Source organism: Nyctereutes procyonoides, unplaced genomic scaffold, assembly GCF_905146905.1.
Source record: "Nyctereutes procyonoides isolate TBG_1078 unplaced genomic scaffold, NYPRO_anot_genome, whole genome shotgun sequence".
Classification (NCBI taxonomy): Eukaryota; Metazoa; Chordata; class Mammalia; order Carnivora; family Canidae; genus Nyctereutes; species Nyctereutes procyonoides.
Window position 1 is genome coordinate 5,546,398 of NW_026575135.1, and position 22,463 is coordinate 5,568,860.

At 52.5% G+C, this 22,463-nt stretch overlaps 1 protein-coding gene across 1 annotated transcript; it reads left to right on the top strand.

Annotated features, from left to right (window-relative positions):
• Positions 1 to 798: 798 nt before the first annotated feature.
• TEX48 (testis expressed 48) lies at positions 799 to 9,467 on the top strand. The gene is made up of 4 exons (XM_055302224.1): positions 799 to 877; positions 6,221 to 6,343; positions 7,824 to 7,952; positions 9,216 to 9,467. Exons 1-4 carry the CDS (start codon positions 799 to 801, stop codon positions 9,332 to 9,334), a joined length of 450 nt encoding a protein of 149 aa, XP_055158199.1. The 3' UTR covers positions 9,335 to 9,467.
• Positions 9,468 to 22,463: the final 12,996 nt, after the last annotated feature.

The following is a 22,463-nucleotide window of genomic DNA, read 5'->3' on the forward strand; positions in this document are numbered from 1 at the left end:
CTAAAAATACATCTGGGACCAGGGAGCAGCATTGTTTCCACTTTGCAGAGTTGAAAGCCCAGACAGAGGTGAAGTCCATGTGCCCAAGGTCAGCACCCGGCAGGTGTCTCTGAGACAAAAGACAGACCTGGGCTGTCGGGCCCACCTCTGGCCGCGCTGTCCTCAAGGTGCGTCACAGCAGCCACCAGGACTTCTGTCCCGATGCCCGACGGCCGGCTGGGAGGAGGCCACAGCCCGGGCACACAGGGCAGAGCCCCACAGGGACGGTCCCTGCTGCCCCTCCTCGCAGCCCAGCATTCCCTGGGCCCCTGGCTCTGTGACATCACAGCCCCCGTGTGCCTGGCCAGCTGCAGGTGAGCGAGCCCCCGGCCAGGCCGGCGGAGGACGGCGCTCCCCGGGCCCCACAGGCACAGCGTGCCCGTACCCCCTGCCCGTACCCCCACACGCCCAGATGCAGGGGGTGCCCACCAGCCCCGACTGCCCTGACCCCCCGCTTCCCCCAGGTTTGGGCCCCGGCCTCCCCGCCAGTGCCAGCCGAGCCAGGGGGGCCCCCAGCTCCAGGAGCCTTCCAGGGTGGCCCTGCTGGGTCCTTCTGTCCCCTCCCAGGCAGCCCTGGACACCTGAGGCTCACAGCCCGCAGGGCCCAAGCCAAGGACCCTTTGCTCTGGCTCCTGCCCCCACCTAGAGGCGGGCCCCGGTAGCGCAGGACACCGCGCACCTGCAGCCCAACCCAGTCGGCCACATGGGCCACATCCCCTTCAGCGTCAGCATTTACCTTCCCGAGCCAAAGCTTTGGCGATGCAGCAGGCCGAGGCGCCCAGCACTTACCACCATTACCTGATCCTCGCAACTGCCTTCCAGGCTAGATACTATGATCGTCAGCCTCATTTTACAGATTAAAAAAAAAAAAAAAAAACAGCCTTCAGGAAGTAAAATTCTTCTAAATTCCACAGCTTAATAAGTAGTAGATCTTTATTTTTTCTATTTTTTAAAAGATTTTATTTATTCATGAAAGACACAGGGGGGGGGAGGGAGGGAGGGAGGGAGGGAGGGAGGGAGGGAGGGAGGGAGGGAGAGGCAGAGAGAGAAGCAGGCTCTGTGCAGGGAGCCCCATGTAGGATTCGATCCTGGAACCCCAGGATCATGCCCTGGGCCAAAGGCAGGTGCTCAACCGCTGAGCCCCCCAGGCTCCCCAGTAGTAGATCTTTAAGAATGATCCCCCAAAGAATGTGCCTGTGACCCCAGCACTACCTCCCTTGAGAGTCTTACATTTCTGAAGGGGGCTCCAAAGTTCAAAATTCTTTGCGGCCAGGACTCAAAGGAGAAAGCGTTTCTGCCCCCACCCCACCACCCCAAACTTTCCCATGAAACTGCTGGCTGGGCTGAAGGTGTGGAATGCGTTGATGCTAGATTCAGACAAATGCACGTGTAAACCCCTGCTGCCCTGCTAACAGGGAACCATCTCCGGGCTATTTGCATCTATGTGAGCCTCTGTAGAGAAAGAGACCTCCGCTCAATGTGTGAAACAAAAATTGAATTTATTTCCCACTCAACAAGGGAGAATCGGGCTTCCACGCCAAAGCCTCTGAACAAAGCTAACGGCTGATTTACAAGGGGATCCGGGAGGTGCTGAGTTGATGGGAGGTGGCATCTCGGGGGCAGGAGTGCTTGGGAATGGTAGGCCAGCAGCTGCGAAAGGGGACCTACTATTGCCTCTTGCTTTCAGAAGAATGGTCACTAAGGCAAAGTTTCATCAATAGATTAAAATGGATTTGAAACCGGTTCTGGAGATTACCTGTTAAGCCGTGGTTACAGAACCATCGGTCTTAGGAGAGTGGGAACTTCTTTTTCATTCTCGGCCTCTCCCTTTGTGGTCCTCCCTCAACCAAAACTGCAGGAAAGACCCTCCGGGGTTACACAGATGCTCAACCACTGTCGTCCACTTTCCTTGAAGACACAGTTCCTCTTTTCCGCCTGCAGCGATCCGATGTTCAGTTTGAGCATTGGCCGGCCTGATGTCTTTTGGTTTTGTCTTTGAATCATCTGTGGAGCTATACATTGGGCCAATGGCCGCCTAAGATCCTTTGACTTCTCTGGACAGCAGCCGCTAAATGAGTGTGAGGCAAATAATATTAATTAAATAATATTTAAATATTAATTTAAAAAAATTAATTTCAATAATAATGAAAAGAGTTTAATTATTAGATTAAATAATTAGGTTAATTAAAAGAAGGGTCTGGAAGGCACACCAGAATCATAATCCACAATTTCCTAGGCATGACCAAGAAAATAAATTCCCTATGTCCATTTTGGATAGCCAGGCTGCCTTTTCTTTGGGCCCCTTACATGGGGTATTAATCCAGGGACTCCAAGACATGCTGGCAAAGGTACATACTCTCTGATTAGCCAAAATAAAAATCCAAAGGTATTCTATTATCCATAGAGCTAAGGATTTTCAACCAGTTGGTGGTACTCCAGAGCACGGGCTGTATTATTTGCTATGTCAGTCAAGGTGAGAGAAAAGGAGCCCCACGGCTTGTCCAGCTCCTACGGGGGGCCCCTCTGTCCTCAGAAGTCTGGTCCGCCTCCTGGTATGGGTAGCCTCAGGAAGGGCTTCACGCTCTCCAATGCCGAGTGAGCTGACACAGTCTGCTGGGGGTGTTGGGCAGCTGTACCATGGGTCTGTACCAGACCCACAGTCTGCTGGGGGTGTTGGGTCCTGTACCGGGACTTGGAATAGTCCTGGTTCTAGTTGGCATTGAAGAGGGTGATTTCATGCTAACAAGCAGCACCGTCGTCTGACTATATTTATTCACGATTCCCCTTGAGAGTTTAGGGGAAGGAGAGGACTGTGTTGAGGGCTAAGGTCTCCTCAGAGGGGCATCACCGGACCGATCTAGACCACGAGTTCTTCCAAATGGTTTTCTGCTCACAGTAAATACAAGGGTCCTCGTCAACAGGCTCCACCTTCTTTATGTAGACAGGAGGGTTTTGATCTTGTTTTTATTTCAGGAACCAATTGTTTTCTCCAAGGAGCCACATGAGGACTCTTTGAAAATGGCCAGGAGGTCTAAGCTGGCATTTCCCATGCCGATTTATCTAAGTTCCCTATCTTGGGTCTGAGCCTCCCCCAAAGAGAGAAGGAAAGGTTCCCTTTACTTAAGCTGTTGGGCTGCCCTAGGATTTCTTTGAAAGTGTCCTGAAGTCTATTAAATCTCCTCGTAATTCATCTTTGCTTGCAATTTTGAATCTCTGTCCAATCTTTCCCTTCAGGGAAAGACTTTTGAAATAGTTTTAGGTGGTACGTTTCCTATCTTTCTCCTCAAGCCCACTTTTTTGAATTATGTGTAGGTGGGTTATTTAAATCTTCTGGCCTTTTCCATCCTGCTCCTCTTCCATCCTGCTTCCTCCCTCCGCATTGAAGGTCAGCCATTAAGTGAAATGATTGGTACAAATGGCAATAAGTGAAAGAATAACAGGACCCCGAATTATACAGCCACTTTCTGTCATTTGGAAATTTGGGATAATTCTAAATATGTGCCCTCGACTCAACTGTCACCCAGGGTTTGAATTCAGCCTCTCTGGACCCACCTCCTGGTACAGGAGTTTCTGGGGGATATGGTGCAAAGTTGATTGTTCTTTTCTACAGAAATGAAGGGAGTTTATTTAGGCAGTCACGGGAAGGAATAGAAAGAGTGTAAGTGGGTGGTAACGATAAAGCTGGGTGGAGAGAGAAAAAGAGATGTAAAGAAAGTAGGTTTCAGAAGGTTTGAGTAGGAGTACGGTTTTTTTTTCTTTCTTTCTTTCTTTCTGAGATCAGAACATACCAATCAAAGAAGCTCTCTCTACTGAATATTTGGTGTTTTTGTCTTCTTTTTCAAGAGCCCCTCTTCAATCTCTTATTTTAGACATTAAAGGTTTGCCATAGTGCCCGTAATTCCAAGTCATCTGGTGAAATTCTTTCATTTATTAATATAAGCACACACATGAAAGTGCATGTGAATATATATGTGAGGCAGAAGTTTGTTTTCCAGGAAGAGGCAGCAACTTTAATGTAGATGAAACCACGACAAGCAGCAGAGAACACTCCACAGGTGACCACAGTTACGCGTGGTGTCTTGAATTCCCGGGCCTAAGAGCGCCTAAGCGAGGCCACTGATCAATAACCTGGAAATCACTTATTCCAGAACATAGGCTGAGTCAAGTGACCTTTCATTGAGTTAACAAGACGAAACATGTGCTCACGAGGGTCCAGACGGACCCAAGGCAGAATTTTAGCAATTACCTTTATACACATTGATCATCGGCTAACAGACCCCCAACCATTAGTCCTCGGGGCTGACCTATGGTGAGGGCTTGTCAAGACCTGTGCTTCCACTCCTTCCTCAGGAAACACCTCCTTCCACATTCAGCATACGTCAGGCGATCCAGCACAAAGCCAAATCCCATGAGGCCAGAATCTACATGAAGGAAATTGAAACTAAAGCGAGCAGCAGAATAAGCGTATTAACGTCAGGCCTATTTGCTAAATGGGGCGTCTCCAAAACAAAAGACCTAGTCGCCTTATATAAATTTCTACCTGCTTATAAATCCTAAGGAGATACAACAGATTCACTGAAGAGAGCTCAAGGAAATGCATCAGAGCTCAAATCATGTTGAAAAACTCACTTGGCGACAAATCCAAAAGACTGTTGGAGATGGGGGCTAACCGAACCCAGGGAGGACCCCTTTGATCCAAGGATGCTGCAAGATGGGGACATTGGTACACGTCGAGGCTGCCGGCTGTATCTAAGCACAATATAGAAGTTGTGCTACATCAAACAGCGTTATGTGCCGGAAGTTAAAGATCTTGTATTAATTTAAGAAGTCAAGGGTAGGGGGGCCTGGGAGGCTCAGTGGGTGAACCTCTACCTTCGGCTCAGGGTGTGATCCCGGGATCCTAGGATCGAGTCTTACCATCGGGCTTCCCTGCAGGGAGCCTACTTCTCCCTCTGCCTGTGTCTCTGCCTCTCTCAGTCTGTCTCTCATGAATAAATAAATAGAATCTTAAAAAAAAAAAAAAGTCAAGAGTAAAAGAAACAGAGAGACCAGTTAGGAGACTATTCTAATTCAGGCAAGAGATAAGGGTGGCTCAGAGCAGGGGATAGTAGTTGAGAAACTGAGAAGCAAGTGGCCATGAGTGAGGCAGCTCACATGGTGAATTGGGTCTTGTGAGGGGCCTCAGCCCATACATGATAAGAATTTCCTAAAAGGGGGTCTTGCCATGGAAAGGGGAGTAAGAACAGGAAGTGCCCAGGGACAAAGGAGTTTGGGACTAAAACAAGGTTTTCTAATTCTGGACCATCAGATCTAGAAAGGTCCTTGAAGATACCGTGTAGCCTAACTTTCTCTTGTGATTGATGAGGCTCCGGAGACACAGAGCTACACATGAACTTAGCCACAGCCAGTTGGCAAGTTGATGGCAGCACTAGGCCCTACACCTGCAGGCCTGTGCTTCACGGCCGCGTCCCCCCAGGACCTGGACCAGCCAGGATATTTGGAAGCCAGCAAGCCACATGAAGGGATGGGAAAGGGAATGGAATGGCCATTTACTGGGCATGTACTATGTGCCAAACACCACGGGGGTGACTTTTAACCCTTTACTTCTGGAAGGAGGCACTGCATTCCCATTTTCCCCATCAAAAAAGCGAGGTTCAAGAAAGTTAAGGAATCTACCCAAGAATGTGCACCTAGAAATGGGCCAGAACGTGGATGGACTTGACTATGGAGCATGTCCTTACATATTTCTGTACAAGCCAGGAATCTGCGGTAGGGGGAGCCCAACTGGACTGGGAGAACAGGTAAAGGACCAGCATTTTTTACCCATAATAATCTTATGATTATTTAGGAAACAGTCCTGCCCAGGGAATTGGGCTCCAAATCAAGATCAGCTGATTCAGCACAGTGCCCTTACCGGCAAAGCTGGCAGAGTAAAGGCTTCAACTCCTCTCCATGGGTAAGAAAATACTATTTAGAACGGGAAAAATAGTTTTAAGAGGGGGTAACCTAGACACAAGGGCCTGGGCCCACGGCCATGGGAAGCTATGCAAGATTTGGGAACAGGAAAGGCTATTATCCCTTGGGAGAGGTTGACCCAGTTCAGCCCATCATGGAGAACTTCCAATGAGCGTCTAGAGGCCAGGTCCCAGAGACCATGGCCCCCATTCCTTTACCTCTACAGCAGCCCACCAAAACCTGGCCTCGAAGATTTTCAGCTTATGCTGCAGAGACTGTGAGGAGCCCCACTCCATGGATGACTCCAAGGTCCCCAGTCAAACCCAAGAGCCTCAGCCATCGACCTGCAGTAGGTACCAGACAAGAACACCCCGCCTGGCCTCTCTAGACCTCATGGTGTTTGTCCCCCTTCCGCTGAGATACCCTCAGATTTCCTTCAGCTTTTGAATGATGATTCGAACCTAAAATATCAGATGGGGACTTCCTAACCCAAACCAATAAACAAAAGGCAGGGAGGCCAGGGAGGCGGCCAGCACAGGTTCAACAGCAGGAGAAAAATTCTCCTGGCACGTTTTGCCAGAAATCCACAGAGAGGGTCTGAAACCACACACCCTCCCCCCCCCGCAAAAAATAACTGCACAATAGAAACCGAGAATCTGAAAAACGCCCATCCCTTTTTCCAAGATAATAACAGTGATAGTGACTGAGCCCCTATTACATGCAAGGGCACTGTCCAAGCACTAGGGACCCGGCTGCGATCAGGTAAGTCCCCCACTGTTTCAGAGCTGACATCGGGCAGCAGTGATATTATCTGATCCCTACAATAATTCTGAGAAGGGGACATGATGACCCAAAATGGATGTGTCATTTCGCAGCTCTGAAAACAGGCACGGGAGGGGAGCAATTTGCTGCAGTTAGGCATCTGGTAAAGGACAGAGCTCTGTGTTACAGGACACAGCTCAGTCAGTTGCTATACTTTTAAGAATTTAGAGGTCTTTACATAAAAACAAAGCCTTAGGGATCCCTGGGTGGCGCAGTGGTTTAGCGCCTGCCTTTGGCCCAGGGCGCGATCCTGGAGACCCGGGATCGAATCCCATATCGGGCTCCCGGTGCATGGAGCCTGCTTCTCCCTCTGCCTATGTCTCTGCCTCTCTCTCTCTCTCTCTCTCTCTCTCTCTCTCTCTCTCTCTCTCTGACTATCATAAATAAAAAAATTTAAAAAGAAAAAAAAAAACAAAGCCTTAGGTACAATGTTCACCATAACAGTGTTTATGTAGCAGAAACACCCTAGACTCCCGACAAAAGAAGATTAAGTGACTCTTGAATTCTCTGCAAAACAGAATGTTATACAACCGTTGGTTCTTAAAAATTCAGCGACCCGAGAAAAACATTTCTGACATGACGTATATGAAAAACATAAAATGCATACACGACATGTGGGATACGATGGGCCACGTAAAAAAAATGCATAAGAGACGACGAGAACTGTGACCACATCTGAAGGGATGGGCGTTTGGGGCATTTCTGTGTCTACTTCACATTCTTCGGTGTCCCCTAGTTTTTCCGTAACGGATACGCATTCACATTTATAAACGGGAGAAAAAGGTTAAACTTTATGATTTTTGAAAGAGCATACATATTTTGAACCTAGCATGTGCTTAGGAGGCAGAGCGTTCAGAGGACTGGAGGAGGGAGATCCACGTGGTCCCTACCCTGTAATAACCACCTCTGGCCCACGTGCACCCCGACAAGCTGGGTGACACCCCTTCACTCCCGCCACCTCTCCTGAGCCTCCCCTGCCCCCGACGGTGTGGAATTATGACCGCCAGGCTTACAGAAGGAGGAGCTGGCCAGCAAGAATCCCAAGCGTGCTAACGAAGCCTCCCGCTTGCCTTTGGGACAACCCCTGATGGGTCCAGAAAAGCTAGCCTCCTCCACCAGCAATAATGAGCATGAGGGTGAGTCCCAGACTGGGATCCTAGCGCCAACCAGGAACCCCCCCACCGTCCAGATGACCAAATCCCTTTGATATCTGAGCTAAGTGGGGTGGCAGAGGAGACGGGACCACTCCCTCCAGGAAGCCACAGTCATATTCTAGAACACACTGGAGGGATTCCTGGAGTCTGACACCTGCCTGCACAACCTCCCGAGCTGGGAATCACATGAGGAGCAGCAGACCTCACACATGGAGCACACATCCATGCCCCTAAGCCCCGGGGCCTTGTCTCATGTGTGTATTGGGTGTGGCTGTTGCTCTCGTGTCTGATTTGGCCGCTAGAGGGTAAGTCCCAGGAGGACAAACCCAGCCAGGTAGGTGGCAAGTAAACAAGGCCAGAAAATGCTTGTGGACTGGAGTGTAGTTCAGCTGGGGGTGAAACACTTCAGGGGCAACAGGAGCAGGACAGAAGCCCAGTCCGGGAGGAACAAATGACTCCTCCGCTCAGCTCCCAAACACCCTGGGCGGCCGGCTGCTGAGAGCTAAGGGCCAGCGCGGCCCAGACGTTTCAGAATTCTCAAAACAGCCACACCCTCCTGGCAAGCAGAACCTCACACAAAGTCCAATTGCAATAAGAGACGAAAGGGGTCCCACTGCCCCTGAATCCAGGGCAGGGCCTGGGAGCTCCACGAGCGCCGCCACTCCCTCCCGCGTGTGGCTCCGTGCATCCCAGTTCAAAATCCCACCTTCCGTTGCATAGAGAAGACGGACGTCCACAGGGGGAAGGGACCTTCCAAAAGCCCACTGGCAGGGGGTGGCGTTAGAACAGGACGGGCCCCATTCTCTCACTTTCCAGGCCTCTGCTCTTTGCAAGTCCCCTCATCATCACTCAACGTGCAAACGCAGTACAAACACGGAAACTCTTTTTTTTTTTAAGATTTTATTTATTTATTCATTCATGAGAGATACAGAGAGAGGGAGAGAGGCAGAGACACAGGCAGAGGGAGAAGCAGACCCCATGCAGGGAGCCTGACGCGGGACATGATCCCGGGTCTCCAGGATCGCGCCCTGGGCCGAAGGCAGCACTAAACCGCTGAGCCACCCAGGCTGCCCCAAACATGGAACTTCTTGACGTGTCCCTGTCACACAGGACCCCCGAGTCCCAGCCCGGGGTCCACGTGGCTCACCCAGTGTTCCAGAATCTGACCATGATTGGGGATGGAGGTGACCAGGGTGCTCCGTCCACACCCAGGGCCAAGGTTCCACCCAGCGCCATAATTCCATCCTTCCTTCTTTCTAGAAGGGAATACACACGTTTCCCCAAGAGGTTTTTACAAGAGAAACCCAACCCACTACTCCCAGGATTGCTGGCCATTCCAGCCATGCCACACCGGGAGACCCTGAGCGTTCTAGTCTGCTACCAGCACGCTGCCAGCGAGGCTCCGGGAGGAAGGGGCGGCGAGCAGGGGCCGTGAAGACAGATTCGGAAACTCCCCCCCCCCCCCCCCCGAGGAGGAGAAGACGTCTGAGCCACCTCTGTGCCACCAGCACCACTGTCGGGGGCGGGGAGGGGGGGCTCCCTCCAAATAAAGCACTTGGTGACAGCACAGGCTGTGTCTCCTCTTTCCCCGCCTCCTCGCCAGGGAGTAGCTCTTCCAAAGCCTTACTGGCTTGTCTTCCTTACTGGTTTTTTTTTTTTTCTTTTTCTCCTTACTGTTTTTAAGCACATGGTCATGCCTAGCTCGCCGAAAACAAAAAATCTAAGCCTTGCGGACAGCTTCTTCTCGTCTTGAAACCATCTTGGACTTACTGAAAAGTTGCAATAGGTGCAAAGAACCCCTGTTGATGCCTCACCCAGACTCACGATTGCTTGCATCTCCCCCCACCTGCTCCCTCCTGCCTCGTCTCTGTGTCCCCGGGTCAGTTCCTTCCGAACCATCTGAGAGCGAGCGGTGCCCTCAGACCTGGTTCCCCCGACCAGGTCGGTGTGCGCGCCCTGAGAACAAGCATATTCTCTTAGAGAAGAACTCCAGGACAGTTCTCAAAAAAAAAGAAGAAGAAGAAAAGAAAGAAAAGAAAGAAAAGAAAAGAAAAGAAAAGAAAAGAAAAGAAAAAGAAATCCGACACTGAGATGCTAGTGTCACCAAGGGTCCCCCAAATGTCTTCCAGCTGCTTCGCCACCCGGTGCAGGGTCGAACCCAATATCATGAGTCACGGGCATTGCCGTGTCCCCACCGCGTGTCCTTACCCAGAACAGTTCGGTCTTTATCTTCGGGAGCTCTCCGTTTCTGAGGGACACGGGCACAACCGTCTTACGAGGTGCCCCCCCCCATTTGTGTTCATTTTTGGATTCTGGTTTCCCGTGTTTGGCAGGAAGACCACAGCAGTGACGCTGTCCCCCCAGCGCATCCTGTCAGGGGACACACGGCATAGGGCGGTCCTGCCGTGGGTGACATGAACTAGGTCACCTGCCGAAGACGCCTACACTGCCAGGCTCCCCTCCACAGGTTACGACCTCGCCCCTTGGAAGGAATGAGGCGTTGGGTGGAGAGACGCCGTGGATTGCTGTGGCTCATCAAGCTCCCACCCCCTGGTTTAAGGGCCCACAAGGCCCGGGAGCAGCACAGCCTGTACTGGTCTAAGGAGGTGGGACACGCGGGACGGGGAACCACCCCTAGTGGGCGCGGGGGAGGCCACGGCCCGGGCACACAGCGCAGGGCCGCACAGGGACAGTCCCCGCTGCCCCCTCCTCGCAGCCCAGCATTCCCTGGGCCCCTGGCTCTGTGACATCACAGACCCCATGTGCCCGGCCAGCTGCAGGTGAGCGAGCCCCCGGCCAGGCCGGCGGAGGACGGCGCTCCCCGGGCCCCACAGGCACAGCGTGCCCGTCCCCGCTGCACAGCCTGCACGCCCAGGTGCAGGGGGTGTCCACCAGCCCCGATTGCCCTGACCCCCCTTACCCCCCGGGTCTGGGCCCCGGCCTCCCCGCCCGTGCCAGCCGAGCCGGGGGCTCCCAGCTCCAGGAGCCTTCCAGGGTGGCCCCACTGGGTCCTTCTGTCCCCTCCCGGGGCTTGGGGCCCTGGATACTGGAGGCTCACAGCCCGCGGGGCCCAAGCCGAGGCCCCTTTGCTCTGGCTCCTGCCCCCACCTAGAGGCGGGCCCCGGTAGCGCAGGACACCGCGCACCTGCGGCCCAGACCGTCGGCCCCCAGGGCACCCTCGGTCTGTCCTTTACGCCCCCCGACTCTCCACGCCCCCCGACTCTCCACGTTCCGGGGTGCGCTTTACCATCCCCGTTTTACAGACAGGAAAGGGGGCTTCAAGGGGCCAAAGGCGCTCCACGACACAGCAGGGTGCGGCAAGAAGCACATCCCAAGTTATCTAATAAGAGGCCCGCTCTCGGGCGCCTGGGGGCTCAGTCATTAAGCTTCTGCCATTGTCTCAGGTCCTGAACCTGGGGGTCCTGGGATCGAGACCCGCGTCAGGCCCCCTGCTCAGCGGGGAGTCTGCTTCTCCCTCTCCCTGCTCTTGTGCACTCTCTCTCTGTCTCTCTCAAATAAATAAAATCTTTAAAAACAGATATGCTCTTAACTACCACGCGGCTCAGCCAAGCTTCAGGGGAGCCTTTCCCTTTAAAAGCCACCTGCCAGCCACTCTCTGATGAGGTGCTTCTGAACATCTCTCGGCCCCTGGAAGGGCCTGGAGGGCAAGGCTTTGGGCAGCACAGGCTCGGACACCAGACAAAACTACGCTGAACTCCCAGCTGCCCCTTTTGGCTGTGAGCCCCGGGAGTCACCTATCTGGGGCTCAGTTCCACCATCTGAAAAGCTACATGAGCTCAGAGATGTCAAAGGACCTGCCCAAGAAGCCCAGTGAAAGGCCAGCGTCCTTGACACCGTGGCTGTCTCTCCCGCCCTGTTAACTTCCAAGACTGAAGTCACCAGGGGCACTGAGGTAAGTACAGAGTCGGGATGTTTCTACCCATTTCTAAGAGCAGAAGTACAACATCTGTTAGTGGAAGGGAGAGCAGGGAAAATATTGTGTATATCGTGCACCAGAGAGGGCTGCTGGGTTTACCGACAGGGCACCTGCTCTCTGCAAAGCCCTGCGCTCAGCACTGGGGACAAAGGCGAACTGGGCACATCCCTGCCTCTTTGGGAGCAGGAATCTCTTTGCTCGTGCTCACTGCTGCACCCCTCAGCTAGTGCCGGACACCGGAGGTCCTCAATGAGCACATGCGGGACGAATTCCTAATATCACAGCTTGGGAGTCTACACTCTCACAGGCAACTACACAGGCAGTGAAAATACTATCCATTCAACAAATATGTATTGAGCACCTGCTATGGGGCTATGCGAAGACAGGCAATGGCCATGACCCAGGGAAGCCCGGGGGCCTGGGAGCACAAGACAGGCCCCTAACTCCTCCCCAGGTGTAAGAGATGGCTTTCAGGAGGGAGCAGCCCCAGAGCGGAGTCTCCAGCGTGAGGGGTGGGGAGTGAGGACACAGAGGTAGGGGGACAGCTTGTGCCAAGGCATGGTGGTGACACAGTGAGAGCAAGTCTGGGGGACGGCCAGCAGCTCCTACAGCCGGAGGGCAATGGGTGAGGCTGGGAGGGAAGGAGCTGGCAGAATGGGCAGGGCCAGACCACCAAGTAGTGTCAAGCACTGAGGGTTTGAGGAAGAGGATGATGATGGGATTGGCTCCAGAGGCAGACCAGCCTGCAGGTGAGCCAGGGTTCAGTGGGGAAGCTGTGGTCGCGGCGGGCGCGGAGGGTGCAGGCAATGGAGAGGATATCCATGAGGCAGGATCACAATGCCTTGACGGATGACTGAATGCAGAAGGAAGGGGAGGCAGGGCCCGGGGGAGGAGGGTCCTTTTCTCTGACTCCAGACACAAAGGGAATAGTGGGACCTGATCCCAAAATAGGGGACATGAGCAGAAAAGAAATAGTTTGGGGTTGATGAGGGTGGGGAAGGGAGAGGGCCCCACCAGCAGGTGGCCAAAAGCAAACCTGTCGGTTGGTTGTCCTTAGAGCCATCAGTTAGCTCGACACTATGGCACATGGACACTCCGAGCAGAAGGGTGACTGACGTGACTTCGATTCCAGGAGGATTCCGCTGCGTGGACACCAATGAAGACGAGGGGGGAAGAAGCAGGGAGGCCAGTGAGGAGGCCACTGCAATGACCCAGGTGAGACCTGGTGGTGCCCAGCAGAGGTGGGGAGCCAGTGCCCAAGGGGGAGGCTTGGACTGAACCCAGCGTGCGGCGAGTGAATACAGCCACCATGATGGAAATTCCCAGAGTGGGGCTTTGGCCACAGGGGAAGGGAAGTGAGAACAGGAGAGGGCCAGACCCCACATGGCTTCCACTTCAGCCAGTGAACCAGGCCCAGAAGAAAAGAGAGAGAGGTTTGGGAATATGACAAGGATGTACAACCTTGGGTCATCAGAGCTTCAAGTATCGTTGGAGAAATGGTGCAGCCCAACCACTGCCCGTAAGATGGGAGCCCGGGCCCAGAGACGGGCACGGAGGAGCCCAAAGCCACACAGCAAATTAGTGGCAGAGCCAGGCTGTGAATCAGCAAGGTTGAGCTGGGTCAGCAGCAAATCTATTGATTCAACAACACACCCCTGCAGGTAAAGACGAGCAGAGCAGAGGCTCCAGGTCCTTTTCAAAGGCAAGAGAACTCTGGACAGACGAGGAAGGACTGGTCAGAAGTAGGTCCACACAGGTGGGCCTGGACGTGCTGGCCACAGGGAGCGCAGGCGCTTTGGGAGGGGAGGGGGTATGACGCCTTGGGAGAGGCTGGCCCAGTGTGACCCAGCGCTGAAACAACAATGGGCTTCTGGGGTTGGGGCTGCAGAGCCCCGGGGCCCTTTCCTCTGACCCAGCCCACCAACACATGGCGTCCAAGTTCTTCTGCTGCTGCTGCCACGCCAGCAAGGGGAGCTCTACCGCTTTTGGCTCTCGCCCTCCAAGCACACCCCAGCAGCATCAGCCACGGGCCCTCAGTAGGTGGTGCGGTGCGGGTGCGGTAGGTGCAAGAACACTGGCCGGAGTTACCTCTCTGGGCTTCGGTCTCCCCAGCCACTCCCTGCTGGGACACATCAGACTTCTTTGAGCCCTTTGGGGACACGGGACTAGTTATCCACACCCGTAACAGTGTAGCCTGATGACTATTTATCAGATATGAGATATTAGGTAAAATCACTGGCGTTTAGTCCGACAGACCAGTCATATTCTGCTTCAGCCACGTCCGGAGCTTGAGCACGCCGCCGAACCTCTCTCTCTGAGCTTCAGCATCCTTCATTACAGACCGGGGATAATGGGAGCACACTGCGTACCCGACAGGTTGTGGGGAGGATGAGATGAGGCAACACGTATCCGTGCCTAGAACTTGGGCCCACACAGAGAGGGCACCCAGCAGACGTTGGCTGTGTACGTGTTCTGGTCAGGACCAGCGAGGCCACGCTGGTGTAACAAGTAAACTTCAAAATCTCGTTTGCGGAACCCAGTTTGGGGTTATTTTTAGCTCAGGCGAGCAGCATTGTTTTTAAAGCCATCAGTAACTCGAGCAGTCCCCGCGTGGCGTCGGCCCGAGAGGGTCTATCCAGGGGTAATCCACAGCCTTCCCCAAGGCTCAACATTTTCCTTCCCTCTTTCAGACCTGAATATGGATCCTCGCAGAAATGGTTTGAAAAGGAGATACCCACGGTACGTCACCAATAACTGGGTGCTGAGAGTGTGCACTCTTGGGAGACCCTGAGCGTTCTAGCCGGCAGTCCCCACGCTGGGCGGCTGCCCACGAGTCTCCTCCGGGAGGAAGAGGGCGGTGAGCAGGAGCTATGAAGATGAATTCAGAAACTCCCCTGGAGGAGAAGACATCTGAGCCACCCCTGTGCCACCAGCAAGAGTCACCCCAGCCACTGCGGGAGGAGCGGGCTCTAATTAAAGCCCTTGGTTGCATCACAGGGCTGTGTCCTTCCTCTTTTCCCTTCCTCTCCCCCCACCCCTGCTTCTGAGGTTCCTTTGAATGGGGCACAACTGGAACCTGGCATCTCTCATAAAGAAATGTGGTCTGATGATTCCAAACCTCCTCAATCCCTCCTAACCAGCCCGCCGAGGGAGTGCTCAGGAGACGCTGGCCAGTGTGGCAGGTGGCTCTAAGTGGATGCTGTAACCAATGTCTAGAGCTTGAGGGCACCATTCTCATCCCATTCTCATCCATGGGGCAACTCCATTTGGTGCTCAGGGCCATAGAACAGGGGAGCAGGTTGTGCACAACTCTGCGATCGACAGCCCTAGAGCGATGCAGCGCGCCCCAGAGGTACGGGGTGGGGGTGGGGGTTGCTAAAACGCAGAGCATGCAAACGTGAGTAATATGCGGGAGACCCCCCATGGCTTCCACTTTAGCCAGTGAACCAGGCCCAGAAGCCCAGAAGCCTATGACCTCAACACAAGAGGACCGTTTGGGGGAACGAAGGAACGGGAAGCACTCTGCAACCCACCTGGGGGGTTGGGGAAGGCTTCCTGGAAGAGATGGGTGCTTGAGTGTTCTGAGCGCTGAAAGGGAATTCACCAAGCAAACAGGAGGGGGGATGGTATTCCAGAAGGGGGGACAACACAAATGAAGCTGCAAAGCAGAGGCACAAACACGGCAGGGACGTGAGGGTGGATGAACTGAATTTCAATGTTCGGGGACGACGATCGTGAAAACTTGAGCTGTGGTGTGGTGGGAGGTGAGCGGGGCAGAGGATCATTACAAGCGCCATCTCCTGGGAGGGATGTGGGACCGGACATCCTTCTGTCACCTGATGGGGGGCGGGGGGGGGGAGCCACAGGGGAGTTTCAGGCAACATGACATAGCCAGTTTCTGATTTTTGCAATCTGAACATGGGGACTTGTTAAGAAGACAATCTCTCCGACTAGGGCTCCCTGTGCCAGGCCCCGGCCACAGAAAATAAAGAGAAAGAAAAATGATGTCTTAGGCCACAGGGCTGTCGCCTGAGGCTCCTACCTACGTGGAAAGCCCGTCCAGGCTGCGGGTTGAAGGATGCGCAGTTTAAAGAAAGGAGTGCGTAAATTCCGTCGTGGCGCTTCGTCCGCGAGGTTGCTTTCTGAGGATCTACTCACTTGGCGTAAGAACCCAACGAGGTTAGTGCGATCACTCCCTGGCTTCACAGAGCAGGAAACCGGGCCACAGGGAGCTCATTTAAGCCTCTGAAGGTTACACCAACAGTAGTGGCAGGGCCGAGACTTGAACCCGGGAAGCCTGACCCCAGAGCTGAGCCTCTCAAGCAGCCGGTTACGCTGCACGATGACGGCAGAGTGACATGCGGTTATTGCTCTTGGCTCCCAAACGGGCCATTCGTCGCCTGCTCTTCGAACGTGGAGCTGGGCCCTTTCTATCCTTTTCCTTTGGCAACTGGCTCTGTCAGCAGGAGGGGCTGGAGACACTGGGGGACGGGGGGCTTTCCCTCCTGGCGCTGGGGCCCTCATCCTAGCAGGCTCCTGCAGTCCACGCAGTTCCTCCAATTATCTGGCTTTGGGGGTGCACATGGCTTCCTCAGTACTCAGCTGCTGCTGTGCAGAAGCTTCTCCAACATCCAGGCTCCTGCAGTGTAGACGATTTTCCAGCACCCACATCCTGCATGGTTGTAAGCAGGACTTGGCAGCCAATCGCGTCTCCCAGTGCCCACCAACAAACTGGGAAGTACCTCCATCTCTCTGTGACAGCTTTCCCTGGCACCTCAAAGGGCAGATTTCTAGAACATTCTATCAAGACAGCATCTCGGAGACTTCTCTGCATCCGGTAAGCCGCAGCGGTGTCCTTCCCAGCAAGAGCCAGACTTCAGCTAGGGATGGGGTATGGAGGGCCTCTGTCTCCACCCCAGGGGTAGAGGCTGCTCCTTACATGTGCTCGTCTATATTCTTTGGAATCTCTTCTTGACCAATCTATTATTCAACGGCCCTGTTACGCGTAATCGCTCTTTATGTTCAACTTCCCGTATTCAAAGTAGCATGAGGTTTTTGCCTTCAGATTGGACCTCGACGGACACAAACACCCCAGGAGAGAGGCTGCCGGGGAAGCCAGCCAGAAAGAAGGCCTGAACTAGGACCGCAGCCCCCATTTATAGATTTCTCAGGCAAAGCTGGCCTGTGCCTAACCTAGCAGCATACAGAGAAGAGTCTGGGAATCTTCTCGACTTCTCCTGCCACTCAGAGAACTGAGAAGGGAGGTGAGATTGAGGCCAAGCTGACAACACACAGAGGATCATTCCCCCTTGGGCTACGTCAAGCCGCAGGTGCCTAAGGGATGTCTAGGTGGCCGCACCCAGAAGGGTTGGAAATATGCAGCAGGAAGGGGTAAAAGCACAATGGCTGGAGGGAAGCAAGAGGGCTTGTGAACTGGGTGTGCACTGTCAGTTCACTCGGCTCCGGCACCTCTTCCCCAGGAGCATCAGCCAGGTGAAGAGAAAGTACACTCCCCTGGGGCCTCTCTATCTGCATGCCCTGGGCCCATGCGCCGGGCCCATCCTCTGACCCGGGTTTTTCTCCTCCTACCCGTCCATCCCCACCTCCCATGCCGAGGCCCCATGTTCCTTCTGTGCTGGAACCATTTCCAGTGGGTGCTTGGCAGGTAAAAGACGCTCCTAAATGCCGCTTCCTGCTTTGATCATGTAGAGGCCTCTCCGCAGAGGGAGGAGAAGAGGCTCACATCTTAGGAACTTGCCAGAGGGGTTCGTGGCCTCGGGGTGAGACCTTCCTTTGAAGGATTTTCAACTAATAACAATAAAAATAATAACAAGCCACAGCTGGACTTGACCTCTGACTCTGGCAGACTGGTTGGTGTCAGGCCAATCCTCCTGCTGAGGGCAGTTTTAAAAAGCTGTAGTTTGAGGGATTTTTGTTTTCTTTCTTTCTTTCTTTCTTTTTTTCTCTTAAATCTGCTTGAATGCATCAGAGAGCTCCCAGGGCTGTACTTGAACCAACATCCTGGAGAGTAAGGAAGTGCAGAGATGAAATGCACACTGAGGTCTCCTGGCCTCCTCGAGGCACCTGCTCATTCCTACGCAGGGTCTACGAGGCTGAAAAACTGGGGAGGGACTTTCAGCAGACTCAGAGCTCGGGGTAGCAGAAATTGGAAGCGGAAGGCTCACTCTGAATGAGGAATTCGCCCTGGAGGAGGAGTCTTGGTTTTAAAAAGTGTTTGGTTTTTGGTTTTGTTTTGGTTTGGTTTGGTTTTTTTTAACAGGTTTTCATTTAAAATCCCGGAAGGGGAAGTCAGGGCTATCGAGAAATCGACTGGGCCTCACAAGGACTGTAACCGAGAGTCCAATCTATCCCAACCTATTTTTCTCAGAAGCAAAAGTAAATCCGCTCTGCAGGAATATCCAGTCTTGGAGTCTAGCACTCAATCAAAAAATACCAAGAATACCAGAAGGTGAGAAAGACCAACCGACCAGAGTGCCTGGGTGGCTCAGTTGGTTAAGCATCTGCCTTCAGCTCAGGTCATGATCCCGGGGTCCCGAGATCGAGTCCCACGTTGGGCTCCCCGCATGGAGCCTGCTTCTCCCTCCTCCTGTGTCTCTGCCTCTCTCTTTGCGTCTCTCATGAATAAATAAAATCTTTTAAAAATAAATAAATAAAATAAAAAGCAAAGAATTGATTCTTTCTAATTCCCCTAGTCCACAGGAGGGGCGCCTTAAATAGAAAAACTCAGATAAACTGAAAGTAAAAAGGTGAACCAAGGTAAACTGTGGAATCCCTAAGCCAGAGACAAAGTCGGTTTTAAGGCACTCGTCCGATAGAGTAAGAAGGGACACTTCACAGATACCAAAGGGCCAACCCATCGGGAAGTTTTAACCATTCGAAGTTTGCCTGCGGGCGACAACAGGGCGACAACGGGCGACGCTTGTCGGAAGCGAACTAAAAGACACATTCACACAACAACTTACCTGCGATTGTTCACAGCAGCATTATTCACAGGAGCAAGAAAGTACAAACCACCCAGCTGAAGGAGGATAAGCACAATAGGATATATGTCCACGTAATGTCATATTATTCAGGAATAATAAGGAATTAATAATCAATCATGAAGGATAATGACACGCGCTACAACGCGGATGAATCTTGAAGATACTATGTTGGTGTTAGAAAAGGCAGACACAAGAGGACACCTACTGTATGATTCCATGTATATGAAATGTCCAGAACGGGAAAATCCAGAGGTAGAAAGCACATCAGTGGCCGTCAGGGCCGGGGAGCGGGGCGGGGATGGAGGGTGGCTGCTAGTAGATATGGGGTTTGAGGGGAGAGGGGCAGGGAAGGTGATGGAAATGTTCTAGAATTAAATAGTGTGACAGTCATGCAATCCTGTGAATATATAAAAGCCACCGAACTGTACACTTTGAAACTGAGTTTTTGGGGGCACCTGGGTGGCTCAGTTAGGTGTGGTTAACCCTTGGTTTCGGGTCAGGTCACGATCTCATGGGTCCTGAGATCAAGCCCCAAGTCTAGCTCTGCACTCAGCATGGAGCCTGCTTGAGATTCTTTCCCTCGGTCCCTCCCCTCACTCGCACGTGTGCACTCTGTCTCGCACACACTCTCTCTCTGGAATAAATAAATCTTTAAAACAGTGAGTTTTCTGCTCTGTGAATTACATCTCAACTTTTTAAGAACTATGTAATAAAAAAAAAATGTGTCAAAAGTAAAAGGCAAAAACAGAAAATCTACAACCATACTGGGAGATTTTCCTCCCCTGGTCACTGATAGAAAAAACAAACAAATCAAAATCGGTGAAGATAGGGATCTGAACCAGGCAGGTGTAAGCCTGCACTGACATGGGGCACCTGGGTGGCTCAGTGGTTGAGCGTCTGCCTTCGGCTCAGGGCGTGATCCTGGGGTCCCGGGATCAAGTCCCGCATCGGGCTTCCCACAGGGAGCCTGCTTCTCCCTCTGCCTGTGTCTCTGCCTCTCTCCGTGTCCCTCATGAATGAATAAATAAAATCTTTAAAAAAAATAATAAGCCTGCACTGCAGACACGGGTAGCAAACAGCATGCAACAGCAGCCGAGAAACGCAGTCACTGACGGAGCTGGCCTTTACACCATACTATGGACCAGACCTTGTACTTCCCATGCACAACACCTCAGTTAATGCCTCTATTCTCACACTCTCCCTTATAGGTGAGGAAATAGAGGTATAGGAGGAGGAGAGAGGGTGAGCATCTGGCCCAGTCACCAGCTTGCTCTTGACCTCCCTGCTCACCATCTCCAGGTCCTGAATTTCAGAGAGACTTGGACCAGGACCTTTATTCACATAAACACACCCCATGGTGCTGGAGTAACTGAGGTCTGATGCAGACTGAATAAATATTAACTGTCAATGACCTACTACATCAATAAATATATATCCTGGGCACCTGCAGAATAGAAGAAGACAGAGTGAGAGATTAAAAAAGTATATATAGCAACAATTTATTGCGTTCTTACTCAAACCTGCAACTCAACGTTGCAAGGGCTTTACCCTTCATCTTCACAACACCTGCCAAGGAGGTACTCTTGCCCCCATTCCACACTGAGGAGTGCCACCCAAGGATGGGAAGGACCACTCCCAGCACCACGACCCGGATCTGAGTACGTCTAGAACCTGAGCTCTGAGCTACTCCCTCGGCGCCCACTTCAAGATACTGCATCACCTGCCAGGCCTCCACGCCTGTCCTCGACACAGAGCCTTCGAGCAGAGTGCGGGTCCATGTATGGAATCTGATCCTCACACAACCCTGGGAATGGGGCAAAGCAGAGATCACAGAATTTTTGAAATGAGGAAACCGTAGGGCAGACGCAAAGGAAGTCCCTGGGGGTGCACCTGAACGCTGCTCTGCCCACCAGGTGAGACCACTGGAAACTCCAGAGAGGAAAAGGCTAGAAGGAACACCTGGAGGAGGGTCTGTAAGCAAGCCTTAAAATGGAAAAACGGCTGTTTTGTCATTTAACATACACATTTTTATTCTGTTTGAGACTTACCAGGGTTTTATGGCTGGGTGATAAATACGGGCTTCTACAGATCCCACTCACAGCGCGCATCTCCTCTGTGGCAGGTGACAAGACAGAGACTGCCTCCAGGAATTACTCTTAACTAAGCACAGCTGCCCGCAGAGAAATGGCTAAAGAAAAAGGTCTAAAATGGCCATTTCCAAGGGTGGGTCTACGTACATGATTTCTCTTCTCTGGCCCAGAGAAAGCAAATGAACAGACTGGTCTCTCACGAGCAAGTCACCCACATGATTACCTGTCATGTTCAGCAGATCTGTTTGTTTTAGAAAGGAGTCAACTGGAGCTCAGACAGGGTAAGTGACGGAGCCACGCTCATGCTTCTAGGAAGCGGAGTATCTGGGATGAGAATCCAGGTCTCCTGCTTGCAAGGCCCCTGTTCTATCCAAAGGCCCATCAGGGCTGGGACACCCCGGTCATGCGAGGCTAGAGGACCCTATTACATATAGATAAAAACATAACAGACAGGCCAAGGGCTAGCCTGGAGCGGAAAAAGCCAGCACTTTGGCTATGGAAGGGCAATTAAGAATCATCCATCCTGTCCACTCTATACCCATATATATAAAGATGAGTTAACTGAGAACTGGCCCAAGTTGCACAGCTAGAAATGTCAGGCGGGACCAGAGCCCAGGTCTGTGCTAACCTCATCATTCAACGGAGAACACAGCACAATCTGCAAAAGTTACTATGGAGATGACAAAGCACTCAACCCACTAGATTTTTTTTTTCCCCTAGCAGGTCCAGGCCCATGCACAAAAATTATAAGGTGAGATCTTTGTCCTTGAGGAGCTTTAGTCTAGCTCGAAAAACACACATGTGCCCAGGAAAACAGAATTAGTAACATAAAAACCTCCACAGATGTAGCAGCTACGTTAAGAATTTAAAGGAGGCAGAGAAGCAGGGCATGGTCTATGTCGAAAGGCTTCCTGAAGGAAGGGGACGTAAAGCTGGGCTTTGAAGCGTGCACAGGAGTTCGACAGATGCAACGGAACGAGTATGTTAGCCAGGGAAGAGTTTCAACGTATTGAGAAGTTTTGTGGGAGATGAAGCCAAAATTACAGAATGGGGGCTGGGTCCTGGAGATGGGGGAGACTTTATATGCCCGGCCAGGACTTTAGGATTTGGGCCTTTGGAATAATTGGGCTTCAAACTTGCTCAGGAGCAGAAGACCTGGAAGCCCCCAAGCTCTTCGAGGAACGCCACGAGTGACAGATGATGCTCCACTCCGGGACGGTAGTAGTGTCAGAACACAGGACCGTGGCCCCAGGCCTGAAGTATAAAACCACAACCACAACCACAAGCATGCATGCCTCTACACAAAATACAGCCTCAAATCCGCCAGAACCGATCTTTTCCAAATAGTCCCACCCATTATCAGCTACGTGCTGCTGGTCCCGGTCTCCTGTCCCCTGGAAGCCTGTGCGCTAGCAAACAACACGGGGCCAGAGTTTTTCATATAATATAGGGCAGGAGAAAC